We start from the raw sequence: 26922 nt of genomic DNA, 5'->3' as shown, positions 1-26922 counted from the left end.
ATTATTCCATAACATATATTACAGTGGGGCTGCGGAGATCCCCCTGCAGGTCCATGGGGATGCAGAGGTCCCCTGCAGATCCATGGGGATGCAGGGATCCCCTGCAGCCCCTGGAGGAGCCGGGCTGGAGCTCAGCGATGCCTGAGAGGAGGCTGTGAGCCCGCGGGCAGAGGGGCCCCGCTGGAGCAGCCTGTCCTGGCAGGACTGAGCCCGCGGCACAGTGACCCACGCTGCAGCACTCGGAGGGGGCTGTGCCCCAGGGGATGGACTCCGCTCCGAGAAGTTCCTGGAGAAGTCTCGGCCGGGAGAGAGCGCAGGGTGCAGCAGGGAACGACTCCTGTCCGTGAGCAGAGGGAGAAGCCCCGGGGGATGAGCTGAGCATGGCCCCATTCCCTGTCTCCTGCCCTGCCGGGGGAGGAGGTGCAGCTGGGAGCAGGGAGGCGTGGGGAAAGCTGCATTTAAGGCTCTGCACTGACTCTCCTTCTCCTGCTCCGAGTCTTTGGAGTTTTCTGACAGAAATCTCTCCCCTGCCCCACCCACCCATAGAGCTTCGGGCAGGTTTCCCTTTTTGGGGGAAATCAAAGCGAAGCACTGATGCACTAACGAGGGGCAGGAGAAGTGAGGCTCCTGGGCTTCCCGCAGAGGCGGGGGCACGGGAGGCGCAGGGCCGGGAAAGCCGTGGCGGGAGGCGCGGAGAAGTTTGTTTGTGTGGGCAGCTCAATCCCGGCTCGGGCCCGGGCCCGTGCCGGGGCTGTTCCTCATCTCCGGCTTTCCCCTCACGCAGCCCGGGGGCGCCGAGAGCGCGGGGCGAGGCGGGGCCGTGCGCAGAGCCCGCCCCGAGCTCGCTGCCATTGGCCGCCGGTGCCGTCAGTCGCGGTTGCGGCGCGCTGATTGGTGGGAGCGGGGCGCGGCGCGGCCCCGGCGGCGGGCTGAGGGCGGCCGTGGCCGCCCAGCGGCGCCATTGGCCGAGCGGCTGTGCGGGCCCGGCAGCGGCGGCAGCGGCCGGAGCGCGGTGAGGCGGCGGCGGCGGAGCTCGGAGGCGGCCCCGGCGCAGGTGGGAGCCGCGCTGGGCTCTGCGGGGGCTCGGGGCTGGCTGCGGGCGGAGGGGGCGGCAGGGGGCTCCGGCGGCTCGCCGGTGCCGTGTCCGGCCCGTGCCGGCCCCGGGCCGAGGGCGCTGCGGGAGCGGCTGCCCGCGGTCTCCTTCCCGCCGGGGCCGGGCAGGAGCCGCTGCCGGAGCAGCGCTGGCTCGGCCCGGCTGCTGTGGGTAGGACAGAGGGGCTGCCCCGCGGCCGGGAGCGGGCGGGGAAATTCCCGTCGCCAGAGGTTCGTGTGCCCGGGGGAGAGCGAGGAGTCCTGTCAAAGTGACTTTATTGCCGAGCAGGGGCAGAGGCCGTGGGGCATTTGCCGTGCGCTCTCTGCCGTGCTTGTAGTCCGCAGCCTCCTTTTTATCCTCATTTTCCCGGCCGCATCTCCCTCTGCCTTTGCCCACCGGCTGAGTTCCTTGGAAGGTTCCGACTTCCCGATGCGCCTGGAGCCTGTCCTCGTTAATGTGCACCCTCCTTTTGTAGAACAGCCGATATTCATGGCTCTGTTAAGTCTTTGTGCTTCTCCTCGAAGTTCGGGAATGTAGCGGGACTTTGAGCAGCTCTCTGGGTCAATTTGAAACATTTATTGGAACTGATGGTTTCTCCCCTTCTCTACAAGTGCCTGGCCCTATTTCCAGGCAGATTCACTCCTTGAATCTGTTTTGTTCTTCCCGGGTCCTCTTTGGTTTTGGGATTATTCTCGGTGTCCTCATTCCCTGTCCTTTTGTAGGCGTTTGTGGATCAGGAGGCCTGGCTGCCACCTGCATGCCCTGGCTCAGCTGCTGGATGAGCTGCACTGCCAAGGTGTGGAGCATGGTAAAAAGATGAGAGTTGCTGCAGCACAGAAGAGGAGAAGCAGCATTCCTTTAACCCCTGGTGTGCCGGGGAGCCAGGGAACCGTGTCCCATTCCCATCCCTAGCATGCGTGGACGAATACGTAAAGTGCTCTCCTATTTGCTTTGTTATCTTTTTCAGCACTTTTCCTTTGTCATGTCTTTGCCAACAGCAGTTTGATCCATTTAGTTTTCCACAAACTCCTGTGTTTTCTGATCACAGATAATCTGATCCCATCCCCTGGTGAAATGCTGTGTTCCTCATTTCAGTGGCTTGGTCGGCAGGAAAGTCAGGAGCTGGAGGTGTCTTGTTGGTTCTTGTTCCGAGAACCGCTTATAATCAAATGATGCCATTGAAATGATAAATGGGTTCTCTGCCTCCTGATATGTATTGATTCAGATCCCAGGGGCTGGTCCATGGTGTTGTAGGATTTGTTCTGGTGGCCCTTCATATTTTTCCCATTTTTGGGTGCTCCCTTCAGCTGGGGCTCCATCAACTGACCGCTTTTTTCTAATTACATCCTCAAATACTTGAATTCCAACTGATCTCCCTGAACTTGTTATAGCAAAACCCCCCAGTGCTCTGATACACCCTGTACAGCAAAGACAGTGGAAGTAGATGTGGGAGTGGGCAGACGGATGATCCCCCCCCTTATTTTAGTGAAGTTTTCATAACATTCTCCATTTGCTGTTTCCCTTTGCAGCTTCAATCATTTCTGTTTCAGAGTCAGAGATCCTCAGCATGGGCTCTGCCTTCAGCTGTGCAGATTCCACCTGCGCAAGCGGGCAGAGGGAATCAGCCAATTCCTGCCCCAGGCAGGAAGAGCCAGGTACATTGTCCCCACTTTGCCCCAGTGGTGTTAATGTGCATTTCTAAAACTCCTCCTGGGTGCCTGAAATGCACTTTAGCAGCCTCACTTGTGCCCCCGCCACAACCTGCTGCTTCTTTTTTTTTTCTTTCAAATAATCCATTTAGTATTTGTGACTTAAAGGGTCACCTTTAAATCTCTTCTAGTTTTGGGAAGTACAGCCTAAAGATGAATGTTGAAAAACCCAGAAAAAAATTTCACTATCTCTCACGGAAACATACACAAGAAAATTCCAAGGCAATTCAGTTTTTTCTACTTCTCCTCTGAGTAAAAATTCATTCTCACATCTTTGACACAAACATTACCGGCAATATAGAAGAGGGATTTTTACAAAAAAGACTCTAATGCTTTAAACTTTGCACTGGAACTGCAGCAAAAATAAAACCTCCACCAATATGTTTAGTGTTAAGAGTCAAGGCATTCCTTGATTCTGGCCAGGATGTGCAACAGAAATCATTCCATCCCCACACAGCCCGGGTGTGCAGAGAAAATTGTTCCATGACACGTAGGTTTTACTCGAATTTTCCCAAACTTGATACAGTCTGACCCAGTCTAAACATAGTGGTTTAATGTTTTGTAGTTTCAAGTTGTGCAGTTTTTAGTATTTGGTTTCCTGTTGGACCCGATTTCTTTGCTTGTGCTGTTAATGAGGTGGGAAGTGCTGGATTTCCTTCTCAGCCTTTTGCAGACCAGGTGTCTGCAGCCCTGCCGGGGGCAGTGTCTGGGGTAGGTGTTGGTTGCTGTTTGCTGCTGGGGTTGATGTTTTGCTGCTGGTCGTTATCTTTGTGGGTATCTTTTGGGCCATTCCCAGTGTGTTGAGATGTTAAACTTATCTCCACTGAGTGGTGTAACATCCCTTAACAAAACCTTTAACATTTCTTTCCCCAAGGCCAAGGCAAAGCAAGCCTGAGTAGAGAAATCAAAGGTTAACAATGTTCAAGTCTAGGAGCTGGTCTATTTTCCATGGATGCAGTGGCAGGCAGGGCAGTGTGTGAGTGTGAGTGAGAGCCAGAGTGGAATTGTCCCGGTGTCTCCCCAGCAGCTGTGGCAGTGCAGGCCCAGAGAGCACTGAAGCTGCAGCAGTGGCAGCAAGGGCTGGCCCCGGTGGCTGGAGCTGCCCAAGGAGGGTGGCCAGGCCGAGGATTTCAGCAGAGGAGGTGTGGGCAGGCCCAGGGCCTTGCCCCGCTGTGTAGCCCTGGCTGCTGCTGCGCTGCCTTCAGTGCAGGCTCAGGGGGGCCTCCCATCCTCCTGCTGCAGGCGGGAAGTGCAAATCTCCGGGGCTGCAGAGACCTGGAGCCCAGGCTGAGGGGTCCCCCCGTGTTCAGCTGTGCTGGCGGCTGTTTCTGGCCTCGGGGCCCCTTGGCATGGGCCACGCCACTTGGCCACCAGTGGTGCTGCTTTGCACTCCTTAGGCAGAGCCCATGTCCTGCTTGGATGTTGGCAACAGCAAAGTGCCAAGGCAGGCTCTGTGCCAGCCCAGCTTCCTGGGGGAGAGATTGCACCAGAGACAGGATTCTGGCCACAGACTGCTTTAAATGTGCATCCCTTATCTCCACCCTGCACTAGGTGGAGAATTCCCAGGGTAAGGAATTCTTGATATCAGTTCCAAGGGGGAAATAATTGAATATCTGCCCTGGGTCTGGCTCTTCTTCTTGCCCAAGCCAATGGCAAAATCGTACCCATGGCATCTTGGTTTCTATCCGCAGCTTCCAAAGGTGTTTATTTCAATTCCCCATTCATTCTTTGTACGCAGCCTGAGCTCTGGGGGTGCCAGGGGTTCTGGAGGTCGAATTGTATTCCTAAAGCTGCCATAAGCCCCTGGAGGATCTTTCCTGGAAAATGAGTGCTGCTGTCTGAGTCTGTTTCTTCCACAATCCCTTTTATTGGAATTATTTCTTTTAGAAATACCCTAATAAGTGATCTGGTGGTTGCTGAGCAGTCAGAATTGCTTTTGCCCCCCTGTTAGGTAAGATGGTGTCACCAGAAGCTATTGAAGCCTTCCTGCTCAGGGCATTTCAGTGCCAGGCTCTTACAAGCACACACAGCTGTGCCGGTTGAGCTGACCATGGGGGGTAACCTGCGCTTTGTCTGATTCCCTTTCCTCAATAACAGCGTGTCGTGGAACTCTTTTCCCTTCTGCTGCCCTTGAAGAGCCATCCACAAAGACATTTTCTGCCTCAGGCCAGGCAATGTCTCCTGAATCTCCCCCAGGCTGGGTCTGGAGCTGTGTCACTTGAATGCAGTGCTGGGTTTCTTCCCAGCCCCTCTGTGGGCTGTTCAAACAGGAGACTGGGTTAAACCCTTCCCCTGTGCTCAGTTCTGAATCCTCCTGTGCCACTGAACAAGTTTCACACTGTAATAACCGAGCACTGCTCATCCATTGCGAGGCTCCTTTGGTGATCAAAGCTTGAACTTTATGGCAGACTGGAACAATTGGAGATCCTGTTGTCATCAGGTTTTGGGCCTTGGTTCTTGTTGAAGCTGTGGCTGCACAATTCTGCAGACAGTGAGGCCGCTCTGGCCACTGGGTGAAACGTTTTGGCCCAAGAATTCCTTTGGCATGGCCCTGTTGAACATTCACCTACAATTCCAATTTCTTTTCTGAGTCTGAAGAGCCAGAGCTGAGGCATCAATATTTTTGGTTGTTCATTTTCTCAAGTTTTGCTCTCTTTCTCCTGTCCATACCACGGCATGGAGGCTGTCTGGGGTTAAAAAGTCCTACAGTGTTCTGGCTGGAACAGAGAATCCTCATTCTAGGCTGTGTACTTCCCTATTAATCCTCAGAATTTTCGCAGCTCATTTTTGGTGCTGGGAAATGTTTCTTCTGTGATTCCCCAGACCCTCTCTGGGTCAATCCACAAGAAACTCTCAGTCCTAATATATCCCAAATATTTAACCTTTTTCTCTACCATTTGCACTTAATTTTTTTCAAATACTCAAAAAAAAGTTTTTTTCCAGGAAATTCAGCCATTTCACAGAGGCTTTTTCTATCACTTGTTCTTGTCCTCCTCATTGGAGACATCTGATTCCCTGACTGGCAGGATAGGAGTGCTGTAGGGAGACATCCCTGGCTCCAAGAGCCCTGCCTTTAGCAGGGACTCCATACCAGGCTGTGAGCCCTTCCTTCCCTCCCCTGGAACAGGGTGTTGCTTTTAGACACCACTTGTCCTGGTTGCTTCCAAGTAATTTGGAGAGGCTCCACGTCAAATTTTCCCTCTTTCCCTGGGGCTGCCCACACCTCTGGGTTCCCTTCAGCATAGGCCTTGCCAAACATTTGACACAAAGGTACAGCAGCAATAGCATCTGTATCACCTTTTACAATATTACAATGCCACCATCAAATTCCTTCCTAGTTAATTACAATCAGAGTAGGAAGAAAAAGAAATCAGTTTATTTCAAACCTAACCCCCACAGCTCCTAACAGTGATTGAACAAATGATACCAGCTCAACTTTCCCATTTATTCCCTTAATAATGAAAACACTCCATTACAATTTACCCCCTTAGGTGTAATATTCAGAGTGGATGGAGAGGCCCCTGTGTCCATCAGGAGAGGCCTCCTCTGGATGCAGACGCAGCCTGAATGTTCTCCAGGGCTCCAGTGTGGTGGGTCCCCGGTGGGATGGGAGCTCAGAGAGCCCTGACAATCCATGTCCATGCAGGGGTGGACTTGCTCCTGCTGAGGGTGCTGCTGTCTGTGCTTGCAGTGTCCTTGTGGGCTGCAGCTGGAGCCCTGACTCCTTCCCAGGGCCTGTTTGGGTGGGCTCTGCCCTGGCCAGGAGGGCAATGCCTCTGCCAGGTGCTTGTGGCCGACCCCATCATGCCCTGGATGCTGGGGCCCCCTTGGGCCCTGGGGTTGATCCCTCAGGGGCTGTGGGAACTCTGCCATGGCCTTTGCCTTCAGCTTGGCCTTTTGGTCATCCCTTCTTGCCTTCAGCTGCTGTGCCTTTGTGCCCAAGTGCTGCAGGGCCTTCTTGTGCCACTCCTGCAGCCCCGGTCACTGCCTGTGGGTGCTCATCCTCTGAGAGCTGCTGAGCTTTCTGCAAAACCTTTCCTTTCTGCAGGGACCCAAAGCAAATCCTTAACAGCAAATCCTGATCCTTCCATGTGCACTCTGCATTTCCCAGCTGTTCCTTTGTTTTCCCCCTTGTGCTCAGGGTCCCTGCCCAGCCCGTGTGGCAGAGCCGGTGCCTGTCCTGCCGCAGTGTCCAAAGGTGGCCCCCCCGGCGGGCAGGGCCGGCAGCTCCCTGGGGCCGGGCAGCGGCCGGGGCGTCCCGCAGCCTCCTGGGGGCCGGGGGCCACTGCCGGCCCTGCCCGGGGCTGGTGGGGTCAGGCAGCGCCCGGCGCTGAGCCCCGGCTGCCCCACAGCCCCGGCCCGGCCCCGCAGCTCCCCACAGGCCCCAGCCCGTGCTCCCGGTGCCGCACCTCTGCGCCCGGTGCTGCCGCTGCCACCGCAGAGAAACCCCTGGCATCCTGACCTCCTTCTTTTCCTGTCTTGGGCAACTGGGAATTCAAAATATTAGCTGGCAAATTGTGAGGTTAAGACTCTGTGGAAAAATATCCCAATCCAGAGTATTTTTCTCTTCCTCCTCTTTGCCATCATCCTTTTTCTTACCACATAGATTCCTCCTGCTGCTTCTTGCCTGAACCATATTGCTGCACACTCCCCTTCACCTGATTCCTTCCCAGCACACCAACATCATCCATCCCCTGTTGTCCAAATCCCTTCTCCACTTCCTCAGTATTCTCCCAAGGGACCCTTCAGAGACATTTTGGGATCATCATCCCTTTGGCCAGGACCCCTCCCTGGCTTTCCCTTTTTTCCCCTACATGGGTGCCCTGCCATGTTCACTCCCCGAGGATCCCAGGGCACTCACTGATGAGATTTTCAGTGCTCTCTCCCTGCTGACTCTTCCCAGACCCCCCTGATGTGTCACTCGTCTGTCTCCTGGTCACTCCCGGGTCCCCAATCAATCCCCGGTGCCACCGCCAGCCAAGGGAGCTGATCACCCAAAGTGAGTGAGGCACCTTCAGCTGCACTCCCTGCCCACAGTATCTTGGATGGTGGAAGGAATTTGGGATGAGCCCCAGGGTATGCTGGAAATTTGACATCAGCAGAGGATTCTGTCCACAAAGAAGACAGAGGAGTCCTGTGAATGGAATTGCATTCCTAAAAGTCATGGGACATTCCCCATGGGATCTCTCCAATTGTTGGAGGACACAGCCTCCTTTTCTTCCTAATTCTCCTGGCCACATCTCCCTCTGCTTTCCCCATTGGCTGAAGTACTTGAGAGGTGCAGACTTCCCAATCCACCTACTACATACCCATCTTAATATGCTCCCCACTTTTGTATAGGAAACGATATTCATGGCTCTGTTAAGTCTTTGTTGTTCTTCTGGAAGTTCATGAATTGAACAGGACCTTGGCTAAGCAGCAGTGTCTGTTATCAATTGATAACATTTTCTGAAACTGATGGTGTCTCCTGTCATTTCCTTATGAACAGGTCCCTGGCCCTATCTCCGAGCAGATTCAGAGCATCTGTTTGTAAAGACACTATCCTCTTGTTCCTTCCATGGGGTCCCCCGTTTGTGGGACATCCCCCCTGGAGCAGGGTGTCCCCTCTGTGCTGCAGCCCCCGCGCTCAGGCAGAGCTCAGCCAATCAGAGCCCGCGGCGCTGATGACTCACCAGTTGCCAGGCAGACCCGCAGCTCCCCGCGTTCCCCACCTGGACCCCACCTGCGCCCCCCCCTCGGCCCCATGGCCCCCGCGAGGGGAATTTGGGGAGGTGGGAGTGGGGCAGCGCCAAGGCCGGGCCCCCCCGCGCTGTCCTGGCGGGAGCGGCTGCAGTGGGGACCGAGTGCGGGCGGGAGCGGCCGAGAGCCCAGCGCTGCCCCAGCCCGACCTGCCCCAGCTCCATCCCTGCCCTGCGCTGGGATGCTGTGGGTGTGGGGGGAAGAGGGAGCCGGCAGTGGGTGCTGGGCCTGGGGGCAGGAGGAGAAGGGAAGGAGAAGCAGACTTGAGGAACAAAATGGTCAAACAATGCAGGTGGCAGGAGAGGGTGGGATTGTGCAGGAGAAGGAGGAATAGCAGGAGGAAGAGGATTGTGAGGAAGAATAGAGACACAGGAGGAGGAGGAGGAGCAGAAAGAGGAAGCAGCAGAAGGTTCCACCCCTCCCTGTATCTGCAGCCTCCCCCCAGCCCAGGAGCCCTGCTCCCCCCAAATGCAGCAGGTGACTGTGGGGGGAGATCCATGATTTTCAGGGGGTGCATCTTGGTGTTTCTGAGCTTTCTTGGGCTAAATGTTGGTGCTTTGGTTTTATGTGGCAGCTGAATCTTTATGTTTTGGAGGAGGTTTTTGCTGACTTGTGATGTTTGGGGAGTTTTTTTTCTGTGTCTTGACGTTTGTGGGAATTTTGGACTGAATCTTGGTGTTTTGGAGGTTCTTACAGATACGAGATTCCCAATGACTTCCTGAGATGTACTTGGGCAAGGAGGAACCTCCAGTCCAAGTTGCTCTTCTCTTGTTTTTCCCTCAAACCAGGATTTGTCATTTCCAGGGCGTGGCTGGATGGAGGAGGAGGAAAAGCCCCGGAGATGCTGCAGGAGGAGGAGCTGCAAACCCAGCCCAGGGAGCTGCGGGGAGGAAAGAGCCCCACTGAGCCAGGAAGGCGGGCGGAGATCCAGGCGGAGCTCGGAGCTGGTGGAGAAGCCTCATGGCAGGGAGAAGCCCCACAAGTGCTTGGAATGTGGGAAGGGTTTCAGCCAGAGGTACCACCTGATCCGGCACCAGAGGATCCACACTGGGGAGAGGCCCTACGAGTGTGGGAAGTGTGGGAAAAGCTTCAGAAACAGCTCCAATCTCATCGTACATGAGCGGATTCACACAGAGGAGAGGCCCTTCCTCTGCCCCGACTGCGGGAAGGGCTTCAAGGAAAACTCCAACCTCACCAAGCACCGGCGCATCCACACTGGGGAAAGGCCTTACGAGTGTCCCCAGTGTGGGAAGTGGTTTCAGACTAGCTCCCATGTCCTCCTACATGAGCGGATTCACACAGAGGAGAGGCCCTTCCGCTGCCCCGACTGTGGGAAGGGCTTCAAGCACAACTCCCACCTCATCAGGCACCGGCGCATCCACACCAGGGAGAGGCCCCACGAGTGTGGGAAGTGTGGGAAGAGCTTCTCCAGGAGCTTTCACTTGACCCAGCACCAACGGAGGCACCACTAAGGGAAGCCCTGTGAGTGCCCTGAGTGAGGGATGAGGGTTTGGGAAGAGCTTGGAGTGAGGGAAGAGAGTGAGGGAAGAGCTTGGTGTGCTCCTGCAGCTCCATCCCCCATGGGATCCGGGCTGGATGATCCCCAGTGACCCCCGTTGGGCAGAGCCCTGGTGTCCCCGTATGGGGAATAAAACAGAGACTAAAGTAATGGAGCTGATAAAGGGGCCCGATATCTGAGGCCTGACTGAGCAGAAACTGTGGGAGACACAGACACATTTGAAGTCTCCCTGGGCAAGAAGTGGCCAAGCAACATGGTGTGAGACTTTGTGATAAGATAAATGTTCCCAGGTTACTGGATGTCACGAAGAATGTGTAATCAATGGGAAATTGTTACCAAAAACAGAGCCCTCTATAAGCACCATACAAGTAAATCCCTGTATAAACACCTGGTACACTCAATAAAATTGGCTGTGGTCTAAACTCGGATGTCCCCGTCTCTCCATGGTGGATAACCCTGTTGTGGGTGATCCCCGTTGGGCGGGGGGAAGGTGCTGGAGGGATTTCTTTCCCTTCTCCTGGTGCTGCCGTGGTTTGGTTGGTAATAAATTCCCTCCGTGCCCAGGCTGGGTCTGTTGTCCCCGTGCCGGTGCTCGGGGCGGGATCTCTCCCGTTCCTTCTCTGCACTGCCGGGCCTCTCCTCAGCCAATGAGAGAACGCGGTGGAGAAGAGTCAGCCAATGAGAGCGAGCGGGGCTGATGACTCACCAGTTGCCGGGCAGACCCGCAGCAGGCAGTGTTCCCCACCTGGACCCCGCCCTCCCTGCCCAGTGCCGGCCCCGCCGTGGGGTCCCCCCAAGTCCCTCCCCAGTGCCCCCATGAACTGGGCTGGGTTTAACTGGGAAGCTTTACTGGGAACACTGGGAGCAGGCGGGCAGGGGCAGAGTGATAGCACGCCTGGGGGGACACTTGCCCCCCCCCAAAATCAGCGTGGGGATGGAGCAGTGGGTGCGGCCGGGTCCCGGGCCACGGGGAGGGGCTGCGGCCGCCGGCGGCTCAGGAGCTCTGTGGGCAGAGAAAAGGGGGTGACACAGGGCTGGGGGCCCCGGGGGGACCATTCACATTATGGGGGAGGTGGGATACGACTCACGGGACCCCCCTTTCTTGTGCAGGTAGAACCAGATTCCCAGGAAGATGAAGCCCAACACGGAATCCCCAGTTCCTGTCAGCATCTTGATGCGGCAGCATCCAGCAGCATCTCTGGGGTCTCCGCAGGGGTGAGGACCCCCCAGAAACTCTCACAGGCACCCAAGCCCCTCCAAGCACCCTCCTCGTCCCTCCCAACCTACTCAGGATCCCTGAAACCTCCCTCTTAATCCCTTCCTCACCTCCCCAGGACCCACCAAAGCCCCTCCTGTCCCTCTCAGTATCCCACAGCCTCCTTCCAGTTGCCCCCCACTGCTCCAGGACCCCCAAACTCTCTTTCAGTCCCTTCCCAGCCCCACCAGGGTTCACCCAGACCCCTCCCAGTCTCTTCCCAGCACAACCAACCTCATCCCAATCTCTGCTTTTCCATCCCCAATCTCCATCCAGCTCCTCCAGGCTCACTCACATCCCTCCCAGTCACACCTAGCACACCCAAACTCCCTCCCAGTGTCCACCAGGACCCCCAGAACCCCATCCCACCCTCCCCAGTATCCTTCAAACCCCTTCTTAGCCTTTCCAAACCCACAACCTCCTCTCCCAGTTGAAACCAGGCTCTCTCCAACTCCCTCCCAGTTGCTCCCAGCACATCCCAGTGGCTCTCCCAGCGCCCCCAATTCCTCCCCTGTATCCCAGTACTGGCTCAGGGGGTGCTCCCGGCTGACGTGCTCCACCTGGCAGGTGGAGGTGAGCCCGGCCCGGGTTGGGGTTTCCAGCAGCACCAGGAGCTGGTGGGTCCAGTCCCCGTTGGGGACCATGTCGGTGGCCACCACAGAGAGCTCCTGCTGGCCCTGGAACCACCTCAGCTGGGTGTGGGCAGGGTAGAAATCCACCAGGGAGCAGAGCAGGCGGCCGGGGCTGGGCTGGGAGCTCGAGGGCACCAGCGAGATGGACACGGTGGGGGTGACTGGGAGAGAGCGGGAACACACTGGGATCAGCTGGGAGAAAGGTGGAGAGAGAGGGGAGGGGTGGTGTGGCCTTGGGGCAGACTGGGAATGGACTGGGAGGGACTGGGAATGAACTGGGAAAAGACTGGGGTGGCACTCAGAGAGAGGGGAGGGGATGGGGGGGCACTGGCAGAGAGGGTGGAGATCTCGGAGTGAACTGGGGAGGAACTGGGAATGGGCTGGGAAGAAGTGGGAGGGACTGGGGCGGCACTGGGAGGAACTGGGAATGGGCTGGGAAGGAGTGGGAGGGACTGGGGCGGCACTGGGAGGAACTGGGAATGGGCTGGGAAGGAGTGGGAGGGACTGGGGCGGCACTGGGAGGAACTGGGAATGAAGCGCGCGGCACTGGGAGGCCGAGTCCAGCGCGGGGCACGCGGCGCTGCGGGTCTGCCTGGCAACTGATGAGTCATCAGAGACTCGCGCTCTGATTGGCTGAGGGGCGGCAGCGCCACGCCAGGCTGAGATGGACAGCCGGGAGGCACTGGGAGAGACTGGGATGGACTGGGAGAGCCACGGGGGTCAGTGGCAGGGACAGAAGGTCTCGGGGATGGGCACAAGGAGGGCTGAGGGCTCTGGGGCGATTCCCAGGGAGGTTTTGAGGGGCCTCAGGGTCATTGCCAGAGCACGGCTCGAGGGCACACGTTCTGCCCCAGGCTCACCTCGGCGCTCCGTGAGGAACCGGCTGAGATACTCGTGGTTGTACCGGCAGAGTCAGTCCACCGCAGTCCTTCTTTGCTCCATAACGTGCGGGTCGCTGTTGCAATACCTGGCTGCTGTCCCTGGAGTATCTGTCCCATGGTATCTGTGGATACCATGCAAAGGCCTTTTCTGCTTCTTTACCCTGCACTCTCCTTGTAGCAGTTCAGGCTGGAACAAATAGCTCCCAGAACAGGGACCTTGGGCAGTTGTCCAGTCCCAGAGAGCGTCTCCTGAAGGTCATCGGATCCGGGATCTTCGGGAATTCAAGTGTTGTTTGGGACCAGCTCCAGGAGGAGCTTCTTCCTTCGCTTTGTGAGGACTGTTTCTCCTGGCCTGTCAGCACCCCTTTGGAATTCTGAGGGAAGGCTGCTGCTTTGGAAGGGAAGCTTTCAGAATCCAAAGGACCGGCAGGAGCCCACCAGCCCCCTCGAGGTTTCGCTTTTCCTTTGTGTCCCTCGCATTGGTGAGTACTCGCAGCATGGGCTGCCAGGTGCCCGGGGGAGAGCACCACACATGAACACATTTATCTTAAGTTAATCCTTTTGCCTCGTGGGGGGGAATTTTGGGTTGTTTGGGAAACATGGACAATCATTTATCCCCAGCTCAACGAGAGATTTATATTCAGATTAAAGCAACCTTAGTACTAGGGAATGTTTCATTTTAAAAACTTTTGTTCAGTTTTTGTTTGAGCACTTTCCTGAGGCTTCCCAGGAAGATGTTTTGTCACTTTCATTCTGGGGGAAAGTTGGGCGATGCATTTATGATATACAAGTGGGGGGGAATTATAAAGTGGGCAAGTTTAATCCTATTTTTGATTTGATTTTTAAATTAGTAAAGCCTAAGGGAGAAAGTTGGGTCCCTGGTTCTTCTTCCCCGTGTTCCTAACTCCCTGATCCTAACCCTGCTTCCCCTAAGGGTGGGATGGGAGCCAGACCCTGCCCACGGGCACAGGGCTGTCACCTACTCCCTGCTGCCTCCTGCCCCACTCAATCCCTCTCTCGGGCTGGCCCTGGCCACTCCAGCCCGAGCCTTCCCCGCTCCCTTGTCCCTGACTCCCCTGTCCCCAGTTTGGTTCCCAGCTCCAAGAATGTCAGTTGTACAGCCCTGCCTCGGGTCCCTCCCCTGCACTCGCAGCTGCGTCGATGGTGTCACCGTCAGGACCAGCCCCTTCTGTCCCCTGCCCACATCCCCGAGTGGGCCCTTGAGGGTGGTTCCCTCCTTCTCCAGCCCATCCCGGTTCCCACGCCGCGGAACCGAACGCGGGCCTGGCTGGAAGCCCGCCATGCTGGCCTGCAGGCCCCGAGTCACTGGGCCCCACCGCTCAGCCGGAGGCTGCGCGCTCCAGCCCGCCCTGACCCACCTTCCGAAGAGGATGAGGACGGCGGCACCCCGGCAATAACAACAGGCCGGGAGGAGGCTGGACACGGATCAGGGAGGAGCCCTGCGGGATGGGGACCTGGACTTGGTGAGAGATCTCGATTGCCTTGCGGCGCCTGTCATCATTAAACGGGGAAAGGAGCCGCGATGGGAGCAGATTCCCCAGAGACTACGGCCGCAATTCTCCATATTTTAAAAATGTATTGGACTAAACTTTCACAGGACATACCTTAATTCCCCACGCCTTCCATTACATTACCACTGCACTATTGCAGTGGAAAAAACTTTTAAAGCCAATCCTATCCAAGTATGACTTGAGTGAAGTTTTAGGCGAAGGCCAGGAAGGCATTGAGGCTTTGGCAGGAGAGCGGGAATTTAGCAGACCAGAGGATCAGGTCATGCTGCCCAACAATGTCTTAGATAACATCAAATCTGCTGCAAAGACTGCTCTTTTAAAAATCCCTGATGGAACCACCCTTGTCCAAAACTTTTCTTCAATCCATCAGGGGTTGAAGAGACATTTGTTAAGTTTGTTGACCACCTCCCAGAGGCCATCGATCGCCAAATTGATAATGTAGAGGCCAGGGACGAACTCCTGGGAAAAATGGCAATGTCTAACGCCAACCCAGAAACCAAAAAGCTTCTCGGAGCTCTTCCCCAAGATCCAGAGCCAACCATCCCACAGACTTGCACTAAGGCCTCTTCTTCAGAAACTGCTTTAGCCCTGGCCGTGAGCAAAGGGGTGGGGGAGGCAGTGGTGCCCATTAACAACGAGAGGTGCTTGAACTGTGGCCAGTTCGGCCATTTCCAAGCAAACTGCCCTCACTGGCCTCCTGTGCACTTTAACTCACCTCGCTGCCCTCTCCAGAACACCTAGAAATGATCAGCCCTCGCAGCGTCCGGGAAACGGGCGGGGAGCGCGGCGCGGTCCCGCACGGAGACAACGAGCGGCAGCCGCGGCCCCGGGGCCGAAGGCGGGCGGGCGAGGCCGGCGGGCGGGCAGCCCCGCCGGGGGCGGCTCAGAACCGCAGTCCTGGGGCGAAACTGCCGCCCCCGCCCCGCTGCTGCTCCGGAGCTCCTGCGCCCGCAGCGTCCGCGGGCACCGGCCGGGACAGAGCCCGGGAAGGAGAAGGGGCCGAGCCTCGGCGCGGCCGCCAGCTCCGGGAGCGGGACGAGCCCCGCACGGCAGCGCCCCAGCACCGGCGCCACGTCCAGCATCACCAACACACACGCAAACCCGCTGGCCAAGGTAAAAAAGTCCTTGCCTTGAACGCTCTGGGGACAGGAAATGGTTCAATGTCAAAAACAGATACGGTTTCATAACCCAGAATGATAACAAACAAGATGTGCTTGTTCATCAGACTGCTATAAAAAAGAATAACCCCAGGAAATAACTCCACTTTCTAGGAGATGGAGAAATTGTGGAATTTAATATAATACAAGGAAGAAAAGGCCCCCAAGCAGCCGATGTGACAGGACCTGGTGGAGTTCCAGTGCAAGGTAGCAAACATGCACCAAACTGCAAACCTGCAAAATATTACCCATGTCATGGAAGTCCTCCACACTCCTACTGGGGAAATAAAACCCAAAACTAAGAACCAAATCCCAGCAACAGCCCAAAAGCTGAAAGAGCACAGAACACCGATAAGCCGCCCTCCATCCAAGATGCCACCTCCATATCAAAACAACTTTCCAGTCTGATAAATCCCACTTCTTCTAATACCCTTCCCCAATTCCTGTGGCCTCCCTGCCCCCCTCCCACTTTCACCTTTTCCTTTCCGTAGTCCTATTACCCCTTTTTTATGTTCCCACAAATTCCTACCTCCTTTTCCCCCTTTCCATGGCCTCCCTACACTAGTCCCTTTCCCCAGAGTTCCTTCATAATACCCGAGGGATTGTAATTGGGGGGAAAGAAAGGAAGATTTTCCTAAAGTAACCATCTTTTTCTTAAAAGGTAATGATTTCTATTTGGAGTTTCCAACAGGCACACCACCACCTACATTACCTCGTACAGAGTCTGTCACAGCCAGAAGCACTGCCACAGGGGCCAGAGAACCAGTCCCTACTGAAGGCTCCTGACTCCCTCTCCTGATAAACTGGACTAAGAAAACCCCACATCCCTCCTGCCAGCTCTAAGAAAATCTATTTGGACATTAGAGACTCAGAATTGTTTGCATTTTGAAAATTGTCGTGTGAGCGCTTTTGATTGTTTTTGTCATTTTGTGCTGATTCAGTTGTTCCTCCAGAGAAGCTTTCTTAATAATATAAAAAGGGGAATTGTGGGGACCCTGGGGGGCATTTCCCTGGTTTGGGGAGACACAGGAGGCTTCCCTCAAGGGGCTGTTGGACTCTGTTTGCTCCTTTCCCTGTTCCTGTGTCTGTTCCTATGTCCCTGGGCCACTCCCTCCCTGTTCCCTGACTGGGCCTCATCTTTGTAGTGCCCAGGGACCAGGGTCACCCCCACCCCGACTCCTCAGGACAGGGAGAGCTGAGAGTTGGAGCAGGGGGATGAGTGTGCTGGGGAAAACCCTGAACATCTCACGGCATGGCTGAATCAAACATCCATGGATACCATGCAAAGGCCTTTTCTGCTTCTTTACCCTGGACTCTCCTTGTAGCAGCTCAGGCTGCAACAACTGGGGATCATCCAGCCCGGATCCTCCCATGGGGGATGGAGCTGGAGCAGCGCACGAAGCTCTTCCCCCACTCCAGACACCCGCAGGGCCTCCCTGGTGTGGAAGTGCTGGTGAGTGACGATCTCTGAATTCCACCTGAAGTTCTTCTGACATTCCAAGCACTCATAGGGCCGTTCCCCTGTTTGGATCCTCTGGTGCCGGATGAGGCTGGAGCTCCAGCTGAAACCCTTCCCACATTCCAAGCACTTGTGGGGCTTCTCCCTGCCATGAGGCTTCTCCACCAGCTCCAAGCTCCACCTGGATCTCCGCCCGCCTTCCTGGCTCAGGGGGGCTCTTTCCTCCCTGCAGCTCCCTGGGCTGGGTTTGCAGCTCCTCCTCCTGCAGCATCTCCGGGGCTTTTCCTCCTCCTCCATCCAGCCAAGCCCTGGGAATGACAAATCCTGGTTTGGGGAAAAAACAAGAGGAGAGCACCTTGGACTGGAAGTTCTTCCTGCCCAAGTCCATCCCTAGAATTCAGCAGGACTCTTGTGTCCATGAAAATCTCCACAGTATCAAGGTTCAGCCCAAAACAACTCTCCCAGCAGTTCCCTATCTCTGATCTCTCCACTTTTGGGGTTCCAGAGGTTTCCTTTCCTTGGGATGATGGGGGTCCAATGGTTCCAGGGGTTCCCCCTTCTCAGGTGTCCTGCTTAGGGATGATCCAGGGGCTGTTGGGGCTCCATGGGGTCCCTTCTCCCCTGATGCTCTACTCTGAGATCCCAGAGGTCCCAGAGGTCCCTCCTCTCCAGGCTCCCCCCTTTCCAGCCAGCCGGGGGTCCCCCAGCTCCAGGATCGCCCCTCTCTGCTCTCCCCACTCCGGGGGTCCCAGGGGTTCCCCTCATCTGCTCCCCCGGGGGTCCCCAGGAGCAATGTCCTCCCCCTGGTGACACTGGGCAATGGCCACGTGGACTCCCAAAGATCCCCCAGGGGGCTCAGCTTTGGGGTCCTGCAAGATCCAAACCTACACACATACAGAGGAAAAAACCTCCCAGGGTTTATTTGGGCCTCCCAGACGACATCTGGGGCTCAATTCCACAATCTGCACATTCCCAACACACCCCAATAAAAAACCCTCTTAGGGACCCCCCGATAGATTTGGGGCGAGCTCCCCCTCCCCTCTCACCTGCAGGATGAGCTGGGGGCGATGGTCCTGGGGCCAAGGGTGCTGCGGCCTCAGGGGGCACTGGAACCTCCTGTTTCTCCTCCTTTTCCTGCTCCTGATCCTCCTCTTCCTACTCCTTTTCCTCTCTCCCTCCTCCTCCTCCTTCCTAATCCCACCTCCTGCCCAGTTCCTGCCTTCTGTATATTTAGAGTGGAGCACCTTGCTTGTTTTTAGAGCGAGAACAAAGATCCCAGCGGGAACACGGCTTGCTGGCTTTAGTCAGAAGTAGCAGTGACTAAAGGTCCTGTTTCCTCTGCTGTGCTCCCGTCCTTGTTCCTCCTCAGTGTTCAGGCTGGGCTATGGGGTGTCCCTGTTTGCTGCATTTTCAGAGCTCCTCCTGGAGCCTTTGGGCAATAGGCTGTGTCCTGGGAGGGTTCTTTGTGCTCCTTTGTGACCCAGGAGAACCTTCCGGGCAGTTTCTGCGTGAGCTGCTGCTGTGATGTCACAGGAGCACTGCCACGTCACCGAGGTGCTCCCGTGGCTGTGGGACACGGAGGCCTCAGTGTCCCGAGTGGCTCTGGGCACTGCTCCTTGCCGGAGGATCCTCCTGCCCGAGGCATTCTCAGCACCAGCCCAGCCCTGACGGGTGTCCTTGTGTGCTTGCAGGGCTGCAGTCTACAGACGTGTGCAGCGCAGCCAAAATGATCCAGCACGTGGCTGCTGCAGTTTGCACGCTGTACTCTGTGGCTTATTCGGGGTATTTTTTAACCCACTTGGCACGTAAGTCGAGGTTTTCCCTCGGTGCTGTGGCTTTGGGCTTGCTGTGTGCTTTCTGTTCTTCCTCTGGACCCGAGCTGACTTTGTACCCAAATGGCCATGAAGGCACCATTGCTTTGGGAGAGCTCCTGCCAGCAGCTGCAGCTGAAAAAGGGGGTGTCTGCAGCCAGCGGGGCGTGCACAGCATTTGCAATGAGCCCTGGGGGGTTCTGTTCCCTCCAGCGGGGAGTCTGTGGCAGCAGAGCCGGGAACTCCCTGCCCAGCCAAGAACTGACCCAACCCAGCATTTTGTGCTGTTCTCTTGCTGTGGGAAGGGACTGTGGCTCCTGGAGGGACGCTGGGAAAGCAAAATGCTCTCTCGGGGTTGCCTTGCTCTGTGGCATTTCCCACCACAGACAGTTTTTTCCTGACAGCATCTGCTGCATGTTCCCTCTCCCGTTGCAGGGCACCTCATGTGTGGATTCCGAGCAGCTCCTCCTCCGGTGAGTGGGAAAGGAACCTTTGGTGTTTGGAATTGTGCAGCAAGCTGTGAGCTCGGCGTGTGGCAGCCGAGTGCCAGCCTGGGAGGCTGAAGGAAAGTTCCTGTCAGAGTCTTTGCAGCAGCAGCAGCAGCAGCAGCGGGATCCCAGCAGATTTCTCCTTTTCTGCTGCAGAGCTTTTGAAGAGCTGCAGGTCTGGTTTTGCAGGCAGAGGATTGCTTGCTGGCTTTAGCCACGGTGGAATATGGAATTCCCAACAATAATTAGCAATGTCGACTTTAGCCCATTGTTAGTTTGAAGAACTCCAAACCCAATTTCTGCTTCGTGCAGCTGGATGTGCAGCTGAGGATAAATAAGGTGATCACTGAGATAGAACTTCCCGTCCCTCATGCTGCCGTCTGTCCACAGGGCACAAAAGCAGCACCAGCCCCTCCTCTGGCTCCCTCTGCTTCCCAAGAGGAGGCCAAAGAGGAGGAAGACAGCAGTGAGCTCCCCGCTGTTCTGGGGGACGCTGGTGAACTTCCCTCGGTGCCGGGAGATGACAGTGAACTTCCCGCTGCTCTGGGAGACGAGGGCGAACATCCCGCGCTGTGGGAATACAGCGGCGAGGCTCCCGCGGCGTGGGACAAGGACAGTGGACATCTCTCGGCGTGGGACGAGGGCGGTGGATGTCCCCTGGTGCGGGACAAGGATGGCCAAGCCCCCATGGTGTGGGATGAGGACAGAGGACATCCTGTGCCTTGGGAAGAGGAGGCTGAACATCTCCCAGCATGGGAAGAGGACAGTGAATGTCCCGTGGCTTGGAAAGATGATGGAGAACCTGCAGCGTTTTGGGAAGAGGATGGAGAATCTCCCTGTGCTTGGGAAGAGGATGGAGAACCTCCCTGTGCTTGGGAAGAGGACGCTGAACCTCCCTCCACTGTGGGATCCTGGGCTGAAGGTTCTGACAGCAGCACAGCCCTGCAGCCAGAGGGGAGAGGGGAGTGGTGCCTGGTGCAGCTGAGTACGTCTGCTCTGTTCCTGTGTTCAGAGCAGGGGGCTGTGTGTGTGTCTCGGCATCAGCTGCAGCCAGCGTTGCTCTGCAGCTGAATGTCACAGGGGCATTTATTGTCCTTCCCCAGCTGAGACCAAGGGGCTCACGGCCCCAGGGAGTGGGGCTGCATTCTGGATCTGCTCTGGCGGAGTCTCGCTCTGGGAGGGAGCCTCTTCCACGTGGTTTCTTTCAGGGAACATCGTGAGCATGGAGGAGCCTGCCGAGAAATACCTGGAAGTGGAGCAGATTGGCCAAGGGTAAGTGCACGGCAGCTACTTCTGCACAAGCAGCCCAGGGGTTGTGCTGGTGCAGGATCAAGGGAGAAGTCAGGAGAGCGGCAAACACCTTCAGACACTGGGGTGCCATCCTGCTGTCTCTCAGTCCTGATCAGAATTGAGAACTGTGGTCAGAAGGAGCCATCACAGGCCCCTGAGGCTGGCAGTGTCCTGCCTGCAGCAAGGAGCAGGACCTGGAAGATCTTCTGTGTCTGGAGCTGGATTGCCTAAAAGAGCCACTCACCATCTGGTGACTGTCAGAAAACAGTTCTCAAGGAGATTTCTTTCAAATATTTTGCTTCAAAAAATATCCTCCAGTCAGCATTAACAACCTAATGGTTTAGAAACAGGAACCAGAGATGAACTAATGGGTGCTCTATTCTAGCACAGGTCGTAGAGCCCATACATTCAGCAACAGACACAGAGCTGATGCACTCTGGGGGAAAATGCATCACCTGCCTGATGGCAGGACCCTTGTGGATCCTGCAGGTCTTAGGCAGGAAATGGAAAAGGATGAAATGCATTCTTTTCCAGCTCTTTAGACACCCATTGCTCACCTCAGGTTTTGAACTAAAGCAATTCAGCGTGGACATTTGGGATTTGCTCCAGCCCAATTCCTTTGTGTTGGGTCTCAGTTTTCTCTTGCACACCTGGCATGGCAGAGGGCTGGTGGCTGCTGCGCTGTTGTTGCAAGGGTCGATGCACCCAGGTGTTTGTGAGCGCTGCAGGCAGCAGAGATCTCCTGTCTGGGCTGGCTTTCACTCCCAGGGCCTCAAGCACTGCTTCTTTCTTCTCTACTGTTTTGTCTCCAGGGCTTTCGGAACCGTTTTCAAAGGACTCGACAGGGCCACCGGAGGAGAGGTCAGTGCCAACACGCCCAGCACGTCTGGCATCTCTGCAGGGCTCTCCCCTCTGCTGGGAGCTGTGGCTGCAGCTCTGGGGACCAGCAGAGCTTTCCCGCACAGGCTGCTCCTCTGAAGGCAGAGCAGTGTCAGCCTGCAGAGCACAGCTGGGACACACTCAGTCCTTCTGGAGTGCCCAAAGGGATGCAAGGAGGGCAGCGGTGTCTGTCAGAGCAGGACACGCTGGCTTGCTCTTCATATCTAAAAGTGTGAATGGATCAGGGCTGGAGACTAAGGCCCAATTTATCTTCACCCCAGCCTCAGACAGGAACACTATTTAGCAGTTTTTCCATCCTGCCTTTCATCTTTAACGGGTACCTCAAGGCCTAATTAGGGTGAGATCCTGCTTGGGCTCAATTTGGGGCTTTAGTTCCACTTCAGCTGTCCACAGGGAGAGGGAGAGAAATGAGAAGATGGATGTCCAGGGCAAAGCTCTCTCCTAAACCCTGCAGTTGTTTGGGTCTGGGGTCAGTGACAGCCTGTGACAGGGATCACCTAAGCAATGGATGTGTGTGTTTGCTTTGTTGTGCAATCCCAAACAGAGCAGCTGCATCTGAAATCATGACCAAATCCCATAGAATTGCTAAAGGGTTCCTGGCTGTTTTGCTCTGTTTTCACAGAACCAGAATTACCTCCTGCTTGCAAAATGTGTTTGAATAATAATGAGAGTGTTGAGGCCATATGAGAAGACTGTAGATGCAGAGAATGTGGTTAGAGCTTGGAGGCTGACAGCTGAGGGGCCATTTCTGCAGAGCTTGCAAGGCCAAATGTCTCTGGCCGTGTGTCCTGTAAGCAGCCCCAGCGAGCAGAGCAATGGGCTGTGGGAGTGGCCCTTGCTGAGCTCTGGTGCCCATCCCAGGGCAGTTTGGCACAGCCCGGCTCCGTCGCTCCAAAAAGCCTCGCCCCGTGTTTGCTGTGGCCTCCTGCCACAGACTCCTCCAGTTAAAGGTCTGCAATGTCCCCTCAGGTGGCCATAAAGAAAATGAGTCTCAGAGGGCAGAACAGGGAACGAGCTGTGAATGAGCTCCTGCTCCTGAAGGACAAGAAGAACCCCAACATTGTCAACTCTTTGGACAGGTGAGTGCTCCAGGCCTCATCCCGTCCACGGGCCCTGCCTTAACCTTTCCTGGCACCCGTAGTCTGTAGCCTGTTTTGAAAATGCCTGACCCAGCCGTATCTTCCAAAAACAGCAGCCTGGCAGTTCGCTCCCTCCGTGTGCTTTGGCTGCTTTGGTTTGGTTTTTCCTTCAAGTTGACCCCCTTTTCTGTATCTTACAACAAGTGCTGATAAACCACAGCAGAAATTATTTCCCTTGGCTTCTTCTTCCCAGCCCTTTTCCATTGCTGCAGATGCCAGGAAGACCAGGGCCTTGTTTCCAGAAATGCCTCATTTGCCCATTTTTCACTGGCCTTGCCTGTTTCTGAAGGGACTTTCTGAAAGGTTTTCTGATTGCTTTTGTCCCAAGTGCTGCACGGCCTCCTCCCCTGGATAACCCTGGGAGTTGTGTTGCCTTGTTCTGCAGGGAATGGTGGAACTGATGAGCTCAGAAGCTGAACCAGCTGGGGGCCAGTGTTGTGGTTCCACACTGATCTGGGCTGTTGCTAAACTGCATTTTTCACCTGCTTGCCATCTAAGGCCTCTCCTTTCTCACAGGTGTCTCCTCCTTTAGACTGTGCAGATTCCAAGGACTCTGCAGCCTGGCAGGAATGTCTCTCCATCTGATTCTGTCCTCATGGACAAGTGACCTGGAAACAAACTCCACTCCAGGCTTTTCCATGGGGGAATTGAGCACTGCACATTTGTCTCCATGCCACTGCTTTCCTCTTCCAGCTTCCTTGTTGGCGGAGATCTCTGGCTGGTGATGGAATACATGGATGGAGGAACTTTGCAGGACGTTGTCAGACAGACACGCATGGCTGAAGGAGAGATGGCAGCTGTCAGTCGGGAGGTGAGGGATCCTGCCTGTGGCTGCCACGGCTTGGGCACGATGGTCCTTCCACACAGGCGTGAGAACAGGAGTGGCTCCATGCTCAGGGCTCTGTTTCTCTGTTGTTTTTATGAGCTGGAGAAGAAAGAGCCTCTGCAGTGAACGGCCTGCCAGCATCGCTGCACTTCTGCTCTGTTCTTGCTCTCGTTCCTGCTGTTGTGGCACTCTCTGTCTGTTCTGGATTTGATGTGCTGTTCTCAGCTTTGCCCTGAGCCGTTTGCCTGGAGCCTGTCTGCTCTGCACTCCTGGCCTGTCACAGCAAAGCTGCTGCTGGCAGAATTCGGAACTGTCCTTTCTTGTGTGATAGATTCCGGCCATTGGTTTTTGTCCTGGTGTTTCTTGTTCTCTCTCAGTGCCTGCAGGGCCTGGATTTCCTCCATGCGAACCGGGTGATCCACAGAGATCTGAAGAGCTCCAACATCCTCCTGGGCATGGCCGGCTCTGTCAAGCTGGGTGGGTGTTCCTGGCCAGGCACGGCGCTCCCGGGTGCGGCTGTGGGGCTGCTTCCCAGTGCCGGCCAGAGCCCCACAAGGGCTGCTGGGGGCACTGCCCGGCCCCTGCTGCCAGCTGAGAGCGGCTGCCCCTGCAGAGAGCTCCGGAGAGCAGCAGGGTGCCAGGGGTGGCTTTGCTCTGGGTATGGCCCTCCCAGAGGGCAGGAGTTGGAATCTAAATCTTAAAGAGAATCAGTAAAAGCCACTGCATGAAAGCTGAGGGTTTCTTTAAGGGTCCAGTTCCACCTTCCCTTGGCTACAGCCCTCAGCACTTTTCCAGCTGACTTCACTACTCCATTCTCAGACTGAGAATGGGGAGTCTTGGTGCTTGGTTTCCTCATTCCAGCTGCCCTTGACAGTGTTTGTTTCTGTCCTCAGCTGATTTTGGCCTCTGTGCTCAGCTCAGCTCTGAGCAGGACCGGCGCAGCTCCATGGTGGGCACTGCTCACTGGATGGCCCCAGAAGTTGTGACCAGTTCTCCTTATGGCCCCAAGGTGGACATCTGGTCCTTTGGCATTGTGACCATTGAGATGGTGGAAGGAGAACCTCCTTACTTCAAGGAAACGAGGGCCATGGTAAGAGGCAAATTCTCCAGGGGCTGCAGAGCCCTGTGAGCACAGGGTGACCCTGCACTGGGAGCAGCAGCTGGAGGTTTCTGCACCTGGGGAAGGGAATTCCCAGAGCACTTGAGCCTCAACACAGACAAATATTCCGCAGTCTCCAACAACAATTTGCTTTGGGATTTATGCTGTTGCAGCTCTTCTGTCTGTAAGGATGACCTGAAAATTTGAAGCAAGTACATCAGCTCTTTCCAATGGCTGTGGCAGCACCAGGGTTTGGGTTTTTTGGTTGGCACAGGAAAATGAGCTGTGAGCAGCATCTCTGCCAGGGAGGAGAGTGCCCCTGGAGCTGGGGCTGAGAACCCGGGGTCGCTGTGAGCACCTGTGGGTGGGAAGGAAGCTGGCAGAGCGCTGAGTTTGCTTTTCCTGCAGGCTCGCGCTCTGATCCGGCACAACGGGACCCCACAGCTGCAGGAGCCCCGGCGCCTGTCGGCTCTGCTGCGGGACTTCCTCGAGTGCAGCCTGGAGCCGGATGAGGAGCAGCGCTGGTCTGCCCAGGAGCTGCTGCAGGTGAATGCCGAGCGGCTGAGGGGAAGCAGCAGCGCCAGGGAGGGGTTTCCTGCTGGGGCCCCTCCGATAGTCTCCAGCCTCGCTGCATTCCACATGCAAAGCAAGCAGAATCTCCTCGCTGGGTTTGGCTTGGCAGGGTCCTTTTGAGGGCATCTGTCCCTGGTGCCCCACAAGGAGTAGGGCCGTCTTCAGGCAGGTCAGGTGCTCAGAGTCCTGCCTGGCCTGAGCTTGGATGTTCCCAGGGAGGAGGCACCTCCCACATCCCTGGGCACCTTCTGTCAGTGTTTCCCCACTCTCCTGGCAAAAAGATTCTGCCTTCGATCTAACCTGAGCCTGCTTCCCTCTCCTGAGTTTCTGACCATTTCCCTTTGTCCTGTTGCAACAGAGCCTGTGAGGAAGTTGACTCTGGAAAGTAACAGTTCATTTCTTTCTTTTTTATCCTTTGGGCAGCACCCATTTTTATCATCAGCCAAGCCTCTCTCCAGCCTGACCCCTCTGATCACCGCAGCAAAGCAACTGAGGGAGCAGCGGAGGAGATGAAGCACTGGAGGACAGCTGTTAGTTACAGTAGTTAGTTAGGACAACTAGTTAGTGATGGTAGTTAGCAGTGCTAGTTGGTTATGGTAGTTAGGACAGCCTGTTTGTTACGGTTCTTATGACAGCCTGTTTGGTATGGCAGTTTTTTGAATAAAAACTCTCTTAAACCTCAACTCCCTTGAGGTGTCCCTTCCTCCTCCCTCCGTGACTCAGCTGCCCGGAGCAATGTGAGGGGAGAGTGGGCCCAGCCTGGCCCAGAGCTGAGCCCCAGCAGAGCCCTGGCAGAGCCCAGAGCAGCCTCGGATCTGCAGAGTCAGCCTGGGAGGAGGCGCTCGGAGCCTTCTGGGCTGCACCCGACTCTTGGTTACAAACTGCATGTGCTGGAAAATGCCACCGGCTCTGCCAGAGGGCAGAAGGGGCCCGGGGAAGGCCCCAGTGCTCCCTGCAAGGGAAACACCTGCCCTGGGTTTGTTATACTGAACTATGTAGTTGGTGGCTTTTGCTCTTATGTCTTGACTTCTGCAACTTATTCTTAATCACAACGATTTTGATACAGTACAGTTTGTAATCACTTTTAACTGCTTTTGCTGTAGTATAATTTGTCAGCTTTTTGTGGCCAATGCCCTGGCCCCTGTGTAGCTCATATCCTCAGAACATCATTCATGGATGATAGTTTAGTTTGTGCACAGTGTGAAAAACATACATGATAGTTTTGGCTTTTGCAAAATATTGAAGTGAATGCCATGTGTTGTGCATTAGAATGTTAACTTTTGCAGAAGTAGCTGTAGTTGTGAAATAATAACTAATGCTTTTATTTTTGTAACTAACTGACAGTAATAACTCAGAGGTATTTGTGAAACAGCCAATGTTGATTTAAAGTACTTGTGGAAGTAGCTAAAACCGTCTGCATGGCCAGATAACATTTAAGGAACGGGTGTGCTGAGGACCCTGCCACTGACCCTTCGACTGTCAGGAACTGTCTCCTGCTGATGTGGAAACCCAGGTGTCCCAGGGTGAGGTTCTGGTGTTTGTATCCCCAATCGTGGGTTCTGTTCATGTTTGATATTCTGTTCTGTGCTCTCAGAACTGACTCTGAAAGTGAAGGTTTGTTTTGTCTTATTATCAGCTGGCTCACCTCCCCCCATGGTCTGTTCTCCACAAGAGGCTTGTGCGGGCTGGCTTGGCTTGCTTTTGCTGGCTTTGTTTGCTTGCTCTTGCTTCTGCTCGTGCCTTTGCTTTTGCCTGTTAGTTAGTTTAACTAGGCATTCCATTTTTTTCCCTGGGTTGTTTCTTTCCCTTTCTTTCTTCTG

The 26922-nt window shown here is 55.5% G+C and overlaps 1 protein-coding gene and 1 long non-coding RNA gene across 3 annotated transcripts; both read left to right on the top strand.

Annotated features, from left to right (window-relative positions):
• The first annotated feature begins 926 nt into the window (after nt 1-926).
• On the top strand, nt 927-10485 carry LOC146764391 (uncharacterized). 2 transcript variants are annotated; one of them, XR_014950860.1, is made up of 2 exons: nt 927-1054; nt 1816-3552. XR_014950860.1 is itself a non-coding variant. In XM_085564759.1 (2 exons), the coding sequence occupies exon 2, from the start codon at nt 9357-9359 to the stop codon at nt 10011-10013; it is 657 nt and encodes a 218-aa protein (XP_085420885.1). In that variant the 5' UTR covers nt 933-1054; nt 9346-9356; the 3' UTR covers nt 10014-10485. The 2 variants fall into 2 exon arrangements, 1 of the variants encoding a protein (XP_085420885.1); XM_085564759.1 differs by lacking the exon at nt 1816-3552 and adding an exon at nt 9346-10485 and having other exon boundaries at nt 933-1054.
• Nucleotides 10486-18558: 8073 nt separating this feature from the next.
• Nucleotides 18559-22600, top strand: LOC146764390 (uncharacterized). The gene is made up of 3 exons (XR_014950862.1): nt 18559-20547; nt 21378-21426; nt 22435-22600. It is a non-coding gene; the product is annotated as an uncharacterized LOC146764390 (long non-coding RNA).
• Nucleotides 22601-26922: the final 4322 nt, after the last annotated feature.

The sequence above is a fragment of the Lonchura striata genome, chromosome 34, assembly GCF_050655825.1.
Source record: "Lonchura striata isolate lonStrDom1 chromosome 34, ASM5065582v1, whole genome shotgun sequence".
Taxonomy (NCBI): domain Eukaryota; kingdom Metazoa; phylum Chordata; class Aves; order Passeriformes; family Estrildidae; genus Lonchura; species Lonchura striata.
This window is presented reverse-complemented; position numbering and strand designations above follow the sequence as displayed.

Bases quoted from the DNA above. Each gene is read 5' to 3' on its own strand.
- LOC146764391 (XM_085564759.1), top strand. From the start codon at position 9,357: ATGGAGGAGGAGGAAAAGCCCCGGAGATGCTGCAGGAGGAGGAGCTGC.